At 34.1% G+C, this 16,023-nt stretch overlaps 1 protein-coding gene across 1 annotated transcript; it reads left to right on the plus strand.

Annotated features, from left to right (window-relative positions):
* The first annotated feature begins 1,764 nt into the window (after positions 1 to 1,764).
* Positions 1,765 to 3,707, plus strand: LOC108455854 (PAN domain-containing protein At5g03700). Its single transcript, XM_017754417.2, has one exon. It carries the CDS (start codon positions 1,856 to 1,858, stop codon positions 3,431 to 3,433), a length of 1,578 nt encoding a protein of 525 aa, XP_017609906.1. The 5' UTR covers positions 1,765 to 1,855; the 3' UTR covers positions 3,434 to 3,707.
* The last annotated feature ends 12,316 nt before the right edge of the window (positions 3,708 to 16,023 follow it).

Below are 16,023 nucleotides of genomic sequence, written 5' to 3' on the forward strand. Positions count from 1 at the left end.
ATTGATTTTGATTTTGGGAATAATTTTTAAACCTTTTTCATTTTAAATGTCGATGATTATGCCCTCCCTATATTAATGTTTATATCTTAATCCTTAATTTGGTTTTAATTTGTTTAATTTAATCCCTTTCTCTAATTTAAAATTTTTATTGTTAGAATTTCATTTGTAGTTATATTTTGCATGGTTCATAATGAATATATAATTGCTTATTTAATTTTTTTATTTAGAATATTGATATATCATTGAATTATATAATTATTTGATTAATTGGTTGAATTATATATTTAACCGCACAACTACAAATTTTAGATTGAATTAAACTATGTATAAATATAAACTTAAAGTCATATTCAATTGTTCTTATATGCTCACTTTCAAATTCAAATAGCACAAAGAGTATATTACTCTTAATACTACAATATAATACCTTTTAAATACACTTAATTATAAATACTGACATAGCGAAGTAAGTTGAAGCCAAATAGATAAACCCCTCTTCTTTGGAGGGGAAGACATCAATGTTTTCAATGAAGAAAAAGGATATGAGAGGAAAAAAGTGGTTTCCACTTTCCTGAGGAAAATCTTGGAATAGAAGAGGAACATGGCTTAAACATGAAAGGTCAAAAGTCAAAGCCATTGGGAAATTTGTTTTGTGGCGTTTAAACTAAAGAGTAATGCAGTATGGGGGTAAGTATTGCCATAGTTAGTAATTTGGTGTTTGAATAATACCAAATGTCAACCAACATGATGGTTTGGTTTCTTTAAAAGGCCAGGAAAATTGGTTATTTGCCCAACAACCTTCTCCTATTGTCAAACTTGTCGTCCTTCAAAGTCAAATGAGTTGAGGTTTCTTGATTTTCCCACTCAAAAGTCAGTCACCATTCACGTTTTTTGTATTTATTGCTAGGAAATGGGGATGCATGTGAATTGCCCAAATTTTTATAAATGCTCCCAAATAACTTAGTTTTATTCCACGTTTTAGTAATTAGTATTTCTATATAAGCGAAAGCTTTGATAATTGATACTACAGTTGGGGATAGAAAAGTTAAATTAATAGCAGCAGAAAATGAAAAGCCATGGGTGGTTTGAGAGGCAAAAGAACTTGATTCTTTTGACGTTATGAATTTCAGTTTTGACTTCCCATTTTCAACCAAATTCAAAATTTATTGAGGGGATAGCCTAGTTCCAATTTCCAACCAACCATTTTCCTTATCTAATTATTTAATATGTGTAATAAAAATAAAAATTTAATGTACTTTAACTATTAGAATTAAATCTCTATTTTTATTATATTTTTTATACTTATAAATAGAAATTTTGATGAAGCATTGTGATCAATAAATTATATTCTCTGTTACTTTCATATTTCTTTGTTCTTTATCTTCCTCATCTCTCTTTATTTTATAATAATATGATATTTATTTAATTATTTGTTCACTTCATTGTGAACTTCGTGTTTATCAAACTTTAAATGCCCTTTCATTCGCTCTGAAACTATTTAAAATTAAATAATTTTTTTCAAATTTAGTCATAATAGCTTAATATAAAATAATTTATTTAAAATTTTAATATATTTAATAATTCATCTTATGAGAATAGGAGCATTAATGTGAAGATCAACTTGCAGCTTGCAAACAGCACGTACTAGACTTCGACCAAACTAAAAGCCATTTTTTTTTCAGCCATTTTTTTTTTACTTTCGGTGGATTTGATTTCTTTATTATTACTATTGTGTGCTCAGATCATTTATTTAAATAATTTGAAGACATGAATTAAGAAAACCATTTCCTCAAAAAATATTTTTGCTCATAATGCCTTTGACTCTACTTTATAGAAACTATAAAAATGCCCTTTCATGGCTCCTTTCCTCCCAAATTTCCAATCATTCTCTCTTTCTCTTCCTTTTTCGTTCAAAATGAAAAGATCATTCAACTCGGTGACTCGTCCAAATTCGGCTCAGCTGCTTTTTCTACTCATCACTTCATTTCTGATATGGCCATGCATCGAAGCCGCCGCCGCCGCCGCCGAAGAGCTTCTCAAAGGCTTTGAAGCCACCCCAAATCCCTCAATCCCATTTTTCCAACCTCTTCTTAACGATTCCTCGACCAAGTTCTCTTTCGGTTTCCTCCGAGTCAACCCAACCCAACTCGCTCTGGCTGTCCTTCACGTTCCTTCGCGTGAACCCCTATGGTTCGCCAACCCCGGTACCTTATCTCGCTGGTCAGACCGCACGAAAGTATTCTTCAATGGCAGTCTGGTGGTTTCAGATCCTCGGACAAGGATGTTTTGGTCAACTGAAACACAAGGTGACAAACTTGTCCTCCTCAATAACTCCAATCTTCAGATACAAAAAAGCCTCGACAACAGTAATAACGTCAACGTCCCAACTGTTTTATGGCAAAGTTTTGATTTTCCCACTAATACCCTTGTCGAAACTCAAAATTTTACTTCTACCATGACCCTTCTTTCTTCAAATGGCCTGTATTCGATGCGTTTAGGTAACGATTTCATCGGATTATATGCTAAATTTGATTCCGGTTCCGACCAAATTTATTGGAAGCACAAAGCTTTACAAGCCAAAGCTCAGATTATTGAAGGTAATGGACCGATTCACGTCCAAGTTGACCCGGACGGGTGGTTGGGAATGTACCAAAATGGAACAACCCCAGTCGATATTGAATCTTTTAACAGCTTTCAACGATCCCTTGATGGACTCCTTATGGTCCGGTTAGAACCGGACGGGAACCTCAAAGCCTATTATTGGTCCGGGTCAAGTTGGGTTTTGGATTATGTAGCTATTCGTGAAACTTGCGATTTACCTAGTCCATGCGGTTCGTATGGTTTGTGTACTGCCGGGTCGGGTTGTTCTTGTTTGGATAACAGCACGGAGTTTTCATCCGGTGAGTGTTCCAGTTCAGGCCCGTATTCGAATGACATGTGTTCCGACCTGAAAACTCAGAAGAACGACATTAAAGTTTTGAGAAGAGGAGGGGTGGAGGTGCCGTTTAAGGAGTGGATGAGGTATGAAACGACATCGTCTTTGAAAGAATGTGAAAATGCATGTGGAAACAACTGTAGTTGTTACGGGGCGGTTTATAATAATGCATCCGGGTTTTGCTACATCTTGGATTACCCGATCCAAACCCTGTTGGGAACGGGAGATGATAGCAAAGTGGGGTACTTTAAAATCAAGGAAGAAGCAAATAAGAAAAAAATAAATTCGGGTTTAGGGGTGGGAGTTGGTCTGTTAGGTGGAGCTGTGTTATGTTTGATAGGGGCAGTCGGGTTTGGGAGCTACAAGATTTGGAAGAAAAAGAAAAGAGTGAACCGGATGTTGGAAGAGGAAACGGGTGGGGCAATGTCCGGCCCGTATAAGGATCTCGCATCGGCTAGCTTTAGGTCGATCGAGATGTGTAGTAGTGGTCATCGATAACACCAGAGATTTTTATTTAATTTTTTTTATTATTAGCATGTAATTTTGTATTCCAATTTTTTTTTAAAATAATGTGAGAATGAGGTAAGCAGTGACATAAGAGTGGTTTTTGACTAAAAACTTTAAGGCTCATCATTAACTTTGGTTAGCCTAGTTGTAGGGGATGTGGGGACCACCTGTTCTTTTGTATAATAATTATATACATTGGGTTGGGTTATGTATATCAATCCAAAGCTAATTCCAATGGAAGATAAACTAACTACCTTTTGTCTAATTGTACCGTGCTTTTCTTTAAATTTTAGGTATAAATATCTTTTGGCCCTCAAACTTTATAAATTTTTTTTACTTTTAAATTTAATTTTTTGTCTCTTTTAGTTCTTAAATTTATTTTTTGTTAAATCACTCCAAAATGAATAGAAAAATTAATGTTTGTTAATGCTTGTTGATGCGTTATAAGCATGTCAACATTTAATTTTTTAAAATATATTATAATTTTTAATTTTTAATTTTTAAAAATGATTTTTATAATTTATTTATGAATTTTTAAAATTTTTAAAGTTTAATTAAATGTTTACGTGTCATTCATGTGTATTCACATCAGAAAAGTTAAAAAAGTTAAATTTTTTCATTCATTTTGAGGTGATTTGATTAAAAAAACAAGATTAAGGGTTAAAAATAAAATTAAATGAAAAATTAAAATAATATGTTTTTATAAAGTTGAAGGACCAAAAGAGTTATTATGCCTATATTTTATCTAGTGGGAGGATAATGGATTCTTGATCATGTGGGCCATACTTGAATTTGGATGTATTTGTATGCATACAATGATAGAAATATATAAATTATTTTTATATAATTATTTAAAATACTTTACAAATAAATTAAGAATTGTGAAGTTTCTTTATACTATTATAAAAAATAAAAACAAAAACATACACGCCAGCTTTCTAATCGAATTTCTTAATTCTATTATCAATCTACGTGATAATTATTATATAGTTTTACATATCCATCCAATCCATGGATTATTTTAAAATTTATTTTGTAAAAATGTTGATACAAAAATTGTGTATGGGTTGAATTTATTGTATTATTTAAAATGTATTAAGATTATATAAATATTTATATTATTTTCATACACCCGTGTGTTTAGCCTGTGTGGATTTATTTTTAATTCGAAACTAGTGCAGTTTTCACACGGCCAGGCACATGCCTATGTGCTGTGACCGTGTATCTCACACGGTTGAGACACACGCCCGTATGGCAAGTCTTGAGCATTCTGTTTACAATATTTAAGATGTAGGGGACACATAGCCTAACTATACGCCTGTGCTTAAGTTGTGTGTCTCACATGGTCTGATTACACGCCCGTGTGCCATGCCATGTGGACTCAAAATGAACTTTATAGTTCTAGTTTACTAACCCTGCAAACCTTGAATAACAAGCAACTTAAAATCCAATCTTTCAACCAATCCAAAACATGATTAAATACATCTAAAACATGTTAAAACTATCAATATAACGATCTAACTCATGTATTTTTATAAGTATCTAACATAGATTTTCTAAACATTGTATTTAAATACCATCCAAATCAATTCAAATTATACTATGTAAAAGACCATATAATAAGACATAAATTTGCATATATAGATTAACCAATATCATCTTTTACACTATTAACATTCACATCTTAAAGTAACTTCAAAAGACAACCTAGGTACATGCCATTTCTCAAAATAAAATACATCACCAAGTATTTGAGTTCGGGATCGGCTTGAATGTTGAGTCGTTAATCACTTTCGTACTTAACCTGCGCATGGAAATAAACCGTACGCTGAGTATGCACTCAGTGGTATTTCTATAAACCAACACTTAAAACAATTATTAACTCAAAATGCATTTAAACTATAAAATTTCAAATCTCGTGGCAATAATTATATTCACAACTCATTCTTAAAGAAATACTCAATTCAATTCATCATCAATCGATATCAATTAGTTATCCAGTATAGTAGTACAATACAGTAGTTTACTCCTATTAAAATTGTAGACACTCAATTTTGCCCGGGCCTAGAAATAAGTCCAAAAAACAAAAATAATAAACCCCCAAAAAAATGAAGTCCAAGTTCAGTCCAGAATTACAAATATAATTTGGCCCGATCAGAATGGCCCATTACTTGAAAAGATTTAAGGTTCATCTACAAGCTTGACTCATATGGAAATATAATCTTCAATGATATGCAATCTTAGATATGATACAATCTTAGATATGATATGCAATATTAGAATATATGATTTTGTAATCTTAGAGATTTAATTTGTAGATACCTTTTAATCTTAAATGTTGATGTAATTGATCTGTACCGTTGGATTTGATGAGGTTCAACTATAAATAGAGGCCTCTCCCTTCATTGTAAACACATTGGAGTTTTGGGAAACAATAAAAATTTTTGAGAGCTTTCACTCAAATTTCTCTCCCTCTTACGTTCTTATTTTCTACGGTTTGTTCTTATTTTATTCTTTGTTCATCTTCGTTTTTCAACCTTTTTTATTTTGATTTAGGGTTTAAGGTTTTAGGGTTTAGGATTTAGGATTTAGGGTTTAGGGTTTAGGGATCCTATTTTTAATTTTTTATATATTTTAATTTTTCAATAATTAAATAATTCCGGATTTTTTATATATTTTAATTTTTTTCAACCATGTTTCTCGGATTTTTTATATATTTTAATTTTTCAATAATTTTAGTATCATATCAAACTCTTTCATTTTTAATAATTTTTTAGTATTACTCTTAGTAAATTATTTTTAAATCTTACTCAAATTATTATTTTAAAAAATATATTTCATTTAATTGTCATATTTTATCCAAAGGTTTTTCTAAAATGAGGCAATATTTTTCGTATTTAGGAATTCGAGAAATAGTGACCTAACATCTTTGAGTTGCGATTTCCCGTTTGTCTAAATGCCTAAAGTATCCCTCTAAATAGATTTTGTAAATCACGAGATGATTTCGATTCGAGAGTTTAAGAATTTCGTGTCCTATCATCTTGGATGTGATGTTTGTATTCTTTTGAGCTAAGGAATCTCGATTTTCAACTTAAATAATTTCGATTTTAAAAAGGGATCCTATTTTAAATCCTTTCAAATTTTTGACATTAAGACAGAAAACTATTCAATTTGGTACCAATTTTGGACATTGTGAGGGTGCTAATCCTTCCTTGTACGTAACCGACTCCCGAACCTGTTTTCTTAATTTTCGTAGACCAAAACGTTTTATAAGGTGATCCAATCACACCTAAAAATGTTGGTGGCGACTCCCGTTTTTGTTTTCCAAAAAGTCGATCCCCATTTTTCAAACATCCCTTTAAAAAATGGTTTCGACATCTTGGCGACTCCATTGGGGACATAAGAGAGTCCAGCCAAAAAAATTGATTGTTTTTGTCTTAATGTCGGAAGTTTGTAAAATTTAAAATTTGATCCTTTTTACATGTGTTTGCTGCATATGTTTGTTACCTTATTGCTGTACATTGCATTTGCATGACCGTTGTGGTCACACCCTTAAGTGGGAGTGAGAAGCTACGCTTTCGTAAGGTTTTCACCTTCGTATGAGCTAGTGGATGGCTTCCAGGATACTGTACCTATGTCTTCGTGAGATTTTCATCTCCGTATGGCCATAGGGAAATGTGTCCCCCTGAACTGAACTTGGTCTATATGAGCCTATAATGGGTGAAGACCAAGGAATCTCTGGTTCAGTACCACAGCTTTAGAGCTAAAACTCATATAGTGAACTTTAAAGAGTTTAGGAAAGATAGTGATAGCCTTTAGTAAGCTACCCTTGTAAGTACTTGTTTATCATTTTTTTTATGATACTGACCTATTTTTATTTTGCTGTCATTGCATGTCATTTGGCATTTAAAGGTGTCGATTCACGACTGGATTTCTAGATTAGAAAGTTTTGTAATGAGGAATGAATACCTTGATAGAGTGGAGGACAATGCTTCTGTCTGTACCTGGTCAGAGAAAACCCAGTTAAAGAAAGGAGATAGTGTCACCGAGGGATATACGTCAGAGTTATGAGACTTCACTCTTATTAATTTGACGCAGAATGAGTTTCAGGAGCTGAGAAATATTTGGGCCCAATGGGATGACGAGGCTAAGCAGCTTTTCTATCAGAATTATGGAGATCTTCCCTATTTTCTAGACGTCAAAGTAGATAGGTACTTGTTTCGAGCTATGGTACAGTTCTGGAACCCTGCTTATAGTTGCTTTACATTTGGTGATGTTGATCTTGCACCTACTTTGGAAGAATATACGACTTTACTACATTGCCCGAGGATTCAGGTTCACAAGGCTTATGTTAGTCCTGCTAGTCTTCCAACTTTTGCAAAGAAGTTGGTGATGATTACTAGGATGAGTGAGCAGTGGGCTGTAGCTCGTATACAGCAAAAGAGTGATAGTAAGTGCGTTCCATGAGCCGTTTTGAGGGATTTGATATCGACACATCCAGACGTAAAGAAAAGGGTCGACGTCCTGGCTTTGAGTATTTACGGCATAGTGATTTTTTCAAAGGCGTTGGGGCACATAGATGAGGCAGTTGCGGATTTGTTCGATTGCGTTAGTAAGCAGAATACACCGGTACCAGCAATCCTAGCTGAGACATTTAGATCTTTGAGTACATGTCGGAGAGCCGGCGAAGGTAGATTCATTGGATGTGCACAGTTGCAGTTGGTTTGGTTCCACAGTCATTTTTGGAAGCTTGATAAGGTTCATTGCCGAGTATTCTTTGAGGGTTATTCTCCCTTAAAAGAAGCAGTAGACATGCCGAGGAGAGATGACATTTCAGATGAGAGGTGGATAGACATTCTTCAGAATCTTCGAGAGGAAGATGTTATGTGGAAGACTCCTTGGTTGGTTCTTAGTGAAGTCCTTTACTGTTGTGGCAGTTTTGATTGGGTCCCTTTGCTAGGAATTTGGGGAGTTGTTGGATATGTACCATTGCTTGTTCTAAGGCAATATAGAGCGAGGCAGTTTATACCGGTTACACAGGGTCTAGCTCAAATCTCTTATAAAGGAGATCACTATAAGAAGAAGATGTAAGAGATTTCTGAGGCTTGGAAGAAGCCTTTCTGTATGAAGATCTTGACCGAAGGCTCGACGTCAATCCTTGAGTATAAATGGTGGTTTAGTAGGAGAGTCAACGGTAATGTCCCTAGGCCAATTTTGGGAGTGGCTCGATTATTAGAGGAGAGATTACGAGTGATTCCATCATAGTTGGAGGTTATGAAGCAAGAGTTCAAGAGAAAGAATTCGGAGATTGAAAAGAGGATTGAGAAGCTCGAAGAGGAAAAAATGTGCTTAAGTCTTGACGTCGATGTTCAAAAGACGCACTAGAAAAAGTCACAAATATTGATTAGTAGAATTTTTTTTTATTCCTTGCTCTTTTTTTTTATCTATATCTAACGACTACACTTACTTGTTACGCCCAGGTAACATTGAAAAGGGTCGGATTAGGGAGATCTTCAGAGCAGTGGTAGCAAGAGATTCAAGAAGAAAGAGCCAAAGCCGAGTATTGGGAGAAGAAGTTCCAAGAGATGCAGTCTCGTAATCAGGCCCTAGAGAAGGAAAATCAAGGATTAAAAACTAAAGTGGCTGAACTTGGGCGGTCTCTTCATCATCACTGAAGTCGTAACCTTGCAATCAAGTTAAAGGTAAGCTTGAATAAGATCGAGGAAATGAAACACGATATCGGAAGGTTGGAAGCAGCACTACAGGACTGTGAGCTACGGATTGAACAGCTCGAGGCAAGAGAAGAACAGTGGAAGGGAGAACTTCACCATATTCAGGATCAAGTTGGAAATAGGATTATCTCATGGGAGAAGCCTTAGTTCAGATTCGAGAGGTTGCTGAACACTTGCAGGATTTGGCAGTACAGGCTAGAACGTTGAGTATAATGTATGAGTCATCGTCAGACAGAGGACGAGAGTTAACATTGTTATTAGATAGGGTTAAGACTCTAGGCTTACGGGCGAAAGCGTATTTGTAATTTGTTTTATAAAAAGATTTTTGTTCCTTAAATAACGTTTTCTAAAATGAAATTGAATTAGAATCGACATCTTTTTTGCATTCATGCATTTGCATTTCATAGCATCTCATTGTATCATATGCATTCAAGTTTATAGAAAGGCCCTAATTAGTTAAAATTAATAGGGAGAAAGAGAGTAAGAGAAAGAAAATCTGGAAGTAACACATCACTACGGAACTCGTGCAAAAACTAAGAACATGGACCAAAGATTTGAACAGTTATAGAAGGACATGCATGACCAATTGCAAGAGCAATTGGCAAAGATGCAAAACGACATGAGGGAGCAAATGTTGGAGGCACAAAGGAACATGATGGCGGAGATGGCCCAACTTCTGAGGGCCACTGATAAGGGAAAAGCTCCCATGACAATCACTGGCGAGGAGGGTGAGGATCATCCTTCAGGTTTCACCCCACCCCACGTGCTTACACAAACCGAGGCACTTCCTAGGAGGTCATCTGTCACTATAAAGCCCCAACAAGGGTCAGTCGATACTGGGATCCCCATGAATTTCCCAACTGGTTCAGGATTCAATTTGGGTGACAATCCTGCAAATCCTGTCATTCTTGACTTAGACATGGTTGAAAAAGAAGATCTAAGAACTGAGGCTGCAAGACTGTTGGAAGATTGCTGCAAATGGTTGGAGGAAAAGTTCAAGGCTTTAGAGAATGTTGATGGGCATCATAGGGTTGATGCCAAAGATCTAAGCTTGGTCCCAGACTTGGTGCTTCCTCACAAATTCAAGATGCCAGAATTTGAGAAGTACAATGGGACTACTTGCCCAGAAGCCCACATTATGATGTTCTATAGGAGGATGACTGGGTATGTGAATAATGATCAATTGTTGATTCACTATTTCCAAGACAGTTTAATTGGAGTAGCAGCCAAGTGGTATAATCAACTGATCCGGGCCAGAATAAGTTCATGGAGGGATCTTGCACAGGCCTTCATGCAGCAGTACAATCATGTGACTGACATGACTCTGGATAGGATCACGCTGCAAAACATGGCGAAAAAGCCTAATGAAAATTTTAGGCAATATGCACAGAGATGGAGAGAGGTAGCAATGCAAGTTCAACCACCATTGTTGGAGAAGGAGACTACTATGTTGTTCATCAACACTCTAAAAACTCCATTCATCACTTACATGATTGGGAGCACCACCAAAAGCTTTGCAGATATAGTCATGGCGGGAGAGATGATTGAGAATGCCATAAGGGGTGGCAAAATTGAGGGGGAAACAACTAAAAGATCGGCCCCAAAGAGAAAGGATAGTGAAGTGAATAACACAAGCACTTTTAACACGAGGGCAATCACAGTTGGTCAACCTAAAATAGTTGCGGTTGAGCAACAGAGTTCTCAAAGGCAGGAGTTAGGTACAAGGCAGAATTCTGAAAGGATGCAATTCACATCTATCCCCGTGACGTATCGTGAACTCTATCAAAGCTTATACGATTCACATGTTATTTCTCCTTTTTACCTTAAGCCATTGCAGCCCCCATATCCTAAATGGTATGACGCAAACGCCAGATGCGAATACCATGCTGGAATACCGGGGCATTCGATTGAAAACTGTACTGGTTTTAAGAAGGCCGTAGAAAGGCTTATTAAGATGGGGGTAGTGAAGTTCGATAATACCCCGAATCTTGAAAACCAATTACCAAATCATAGCGATCAAGGAGTGAACGCCATTTGTGAAACCAATGGGAGGAGAATAAAGGAAGGCATGGCTGAGGTGAGAACGCCGATGAAGATGATTTGGGAAGAAATGGTAAAAAGAGAGATGATAATCTCTAAAGAAAGGAATGAAGGAGTAAGGAAACCTTGAGGGCATTCGCCTTTACGAACCGGAAAGCTCTCTGAACAATTGGACTGTGGAGGAACTTCCTGTAGTCTTTAGGAATTTTTCAGAGTAATTCTCGAAACATTCTTGTTACTCTAGAGCCTAGGAGTAATAGGATTTCATTTGTGAAATGGACTTACAATCATCTATTATTTTTTAATAAAGCATAACTTTTATCAATTTGAATGAGTATTGTTTCATTTTTATCAATCAATATTCCGTTAAATTTTGGCAATTCTTATTCTTTCATTCATAGCACATAAATAATCATTCTTAAATTCATTCATTCTGTAACAGACAAATTTTTCAGTGGTGTCGGAAACAGTGATTTGAGATCACTAAATCCGACGAGTAAGTTTAGAAATTTTAACAAATAATAATTATAGGCCAAACGCGAACTTAAAAGAATTATTTTTAATTAGTGAATTTTGCAATTTTAAAAGAATTAATCAGGTAAATTGGGTTGAAAACAAGGTATCGAGACCTCGGATTCATAAACCTAGCCATAAATATTTTTATAAATATTTATGGAGTGTTATTAAGTTAGTATTAAAGTTTCGTTAGAAAATTTTAACGTTTGGTTAGTCAATTAATTAAAAAGGATTAAATTGAAAATAGTGCGAAATTTATTAAATTGTGATTAAATAGTTTAAGTGATTAAAAAGGAGGGATTTAAAAGGCAATTGGACCCAAATTGTATGGGCTGGACGGTTGGACAAGAAAATCAGCAAAAAAGACAAGGAGAAACAAGGGCAAAATGGGAAATTTCACAAATTAAACATATAAAACAAGACAAATTTGAAAAATCTAGAGATATCATCATTTTTCTTCAGCAAAAATGCCATGGGAAGTCTGAAAGCTGTTGGTTTTTCATACTTTGACATCTGTGAGTTCAATTCTTGCCCTTTTCTTTGAGATTTTTATGTTTTTGTGACTTTTACAATTAGGTCCAAGTGTTTAATTCATTAGTTTTTGATTTTATGAACAAAATTAAAAGCTATCAATGATAAGTTTTGGCTATCAATGATAAGTAATTTCAATAGAAATTGATTTTAGGACTTAATTGTGAAAAAGTTGTGAATTAAGTTTTAGTGTTAAAATTCTGATTTTCAAAGGTTGTGTAATAGTTTAGAATGATGGAATAAAATGTTAATTGAGAAAAATTAGCTTAATAGATGGGCTAATTGAGCAATGATTGAATTGTATGACCTGTGAAATTTAGAGGAAAAATGGTAATAAATATCTTGAACTAAAACAGTTTTGGACAGAAGCAGTAGGTTGACTTTGAAAAATCACTATAAATTGTAAAAATCGAATTATAGAATGAATAATATATGAAATTAAAGCTTATTGAGTCTAGTTTCTCATAGAAGAAACGGTGTAAGCAATTGAATTGTAAATTATGAGATATAATGAATTTTGTGAGACAAGGTTAGAATGAATTCGGGTTCCCCTATTTTGACTTTGGAAAATCACCAAAAATTGGAGAAAATTAATTAGAGGCTCAAATTTATATGCTTAGAATCCTTAATGAGTATATTTTCAATAAAAATCAACGAGAACATTATCTGAGTTCTGTACTATGATAAATTAATTTTTAGTGAAGAGAGGTCAGAACTGTCAGATAGTCAAACGGGGGAAACTTAAATGAATAAACTGTACCAATTGGCTAAACAAAAAATTCTGAAAATTTTATGGTGGAATGATATGTGAGTCTAGTTTCAGGAAAAATTTGCGGATCTTAATTTGGACCTCTGTAGCTTGAATTTTAAATAATTGAGTGATTATGACTCGTGTGAACAGCTTGATGTGAGCATTAATAAGTAAATTGTGAAATTGTACTTACAAGAATGTTATCTACATTAAGGATGTGGAATGGAGAGGAGGAAGAGGAAAAAAAATGATATATGTTTATAAGAAAACAGTATGAGAATGATACATATCATGACATGTATATATTTGACTAGTTTCAATATGATGCTTGTTGGGTATGAAGTTGGATTGAAATGTCTAAGGCAAGTATTTTATTCCGTGCATCTGAAATGTGGTATTTTATAAAGATATGATCTAGCTTTAAATATGAAGGCTTGATGATTAAGTTGAAAATATTTGATAAGATGATAATCATAGTATAAAAGTATAAGTGGTACCATAATAGACAAGGTAAAATGAGTATGAAAGACACATGTATGATGACATACAAATGCTATGTTTTTAGTTTAATTGAGAATGTTTAATCATTAAATGAATACCATGTTATATGCTTTTGATTTTGTATAAGTGTGTAAGAGATTAAGGTTGACCAAGGCTTAGAAAATAGCTTGGATATTGACCACAAAGGCAGAGACACGGCCTTGTGTCTCAGTCGTATATGGAGCACGACTTTAGGACACGGGCGTGCGATGTGGCCGTGTGCCCCTAAATTGATGATGATGTCATAAACAAAAAGCTCCACGGACAAGGGACATGGGCATGTCCCAAGCCACACGGGCGTGTGGAATCCACATGGCCTATTCACACAGGCGTGTAGGTACTGTTCACAAGTAATTTTTTAAAAAAAAAAATTAAGCGAAAAATTTTATGAGAAATCAGTTGAGCTCCAACTTGATTTTAACCTTCATGTTGGGCTTTGAGGTCCCAAATAAAGGTCGTTATATATATATGATCTCAGAAAGTGAATAGTAATGTTTCGATTAATCTGTAAATGTTCTGTATGTACTGGTAACACTCTGTAACCCTATTTCGGCGATGGATACGGGTTAGGGGTATTACATTTAATGGTATCAGAGCTATGGTTTAGTCGGTTCTCGGACCAAACGTAGTATATGTGAAGTCTAAAAACACATATCATTAAAATATGTGATAGTGTGATATCTCTTGACTCTAATGAAATTTGTTTTACTTATAGAAAGAGATGTTTTACAACCAAGCTAATTCTGATAATGCTAAAAGCGATACTCAAGTATACGAGTAGAAAGTTGATTATGATGAATAGGTATAAAAAAAAGCATGAATAAATGTTTTATAATACATGTCGATGATGAATATTATGTTATATGTATTATTAAAAGCAATTTATATTACTACATGAAAATATTGTCTTGATGACTAAATTACAAAATATATAAATGTAATATATGAAGTACATGATAAGGATTATTAGAGAATTACGAATGAATAGTGAATTTTGAAATATATTACATGTATTGAAGATACAGAAGATATAAGTATATGAATTATTGGTACAAGGATTAAATTGTAAAACATGTAAAAATATTATGCGAAAGGTGTAAAAGTGATATGTATGTATGAAATAATTTGCCCAAGTAGACAAGATTAGAACTACTAGGATGTTAAGGGACCTCAGCATGCTCTCTGATTATTAGCACGTCAGTGCTCTCTGAATATTAGCACGCCAGTGCTCTCTGAATATTAGCACGCCAGTGCTCTCTGAATATTAGCATGCCAGTGCTCTCTGATATTTAGCACGTCAGTGCTCTCTGATTAGCACATTTGTGCTCTCTGTGTAGCACTTCAGTGCTCTCTGTTCATTAGTGCATAATAATGCACCTCTGTATAAGTCCTGTATATCCAAAGTGTTCTATCTAGTCTACTGGGCCTCTGTTAAGTAAAAAGTAAATAATTTTCGTTACAAGGTAAAAGATTATCCCTGAGTAAAAATGTTAGTTATGATGAAGTAGAACTCGTAAAAGTACGGATAAATGTTTTATAATACTTGAGAATAATAAATGTTATATGAGAAAATATATGAAAATTAAATTATGAGACTTTACGATCTATACCCCTTTACTAGTACAGTTATATACAATGGAATTCATGAGATTTATATTGATTTCAAAAGTGGAAAGTGAAAAAGTTCAATGGTTGAACAATTGATAATACAAATAATCGGCGAGAATGAGTTAATAGGTAAAGATGGGTTTTGAATAGAGACATCAAATTTTTCTGAAAACTAGCTGGGATATACAGTACCACTGTTAAATAAAGAAGTTATTTATAGGAAAATCGATTTGTTCAAATATGGAATTTACAGAACGATTAACTGAAAATTTCTTCATAATTAATTTCTTGAGTGAACTGAATGATGTGAAATTATTGATGACTATACCAGTCAATGAATTGGTAAATAAATTGCAAAAATATTTGAATATAGCTATTATAAATAGGTATATTACAGTAAAAATTTTTGTTGGGAATTTTATATGGGTGTCTTATATGTACTGATATTTTCAGAAGTATATGCAACTGTTCATGTTTGGATGCTATAATCATTATATGGAAAATGTTAGATAAATATGCTAACAGACAGAAATTGTCGCAAGTCTGATTGATTCACAAGTGGTATTACTCTATCTTTCTTTGGTTATCCAAGTCAATATATGTGATAGAATACTTTATACTAAGATTCACATGATATTATCTTTTATTTCTGTTGGTGGAAACTCTGAATGGTGAATGTGCAATGTTATTCTTCCGGACTCTCTATGAGATGTTATCAATTTTTATATTATTCGATATAGACCATATCTGGGATATGGCATCAGTGTGATATGTGATCTGTGTAAGACCATGGCTGGGCTATGGCTTCAGTGTGTGATATATGACTATGTGCAAGACCATAGTTTTACTATGGCATGGTGAAA

This window comes from Gossypium arboreum, chromosome 9 (genome assembly GCF_025698485.1).
Source record: "Gossypium arboreum isolate Shixiya-1 chromosome 9, ASM2569848v2, whole genome shotgun sequence".
Classification (NCBI taxonomy): Eukaryota; Viridiplantae; Streptophyta; class Magnoliopsida; order Malvales; family Malvaceae; genus Gossypium; species Gossypium arboreum.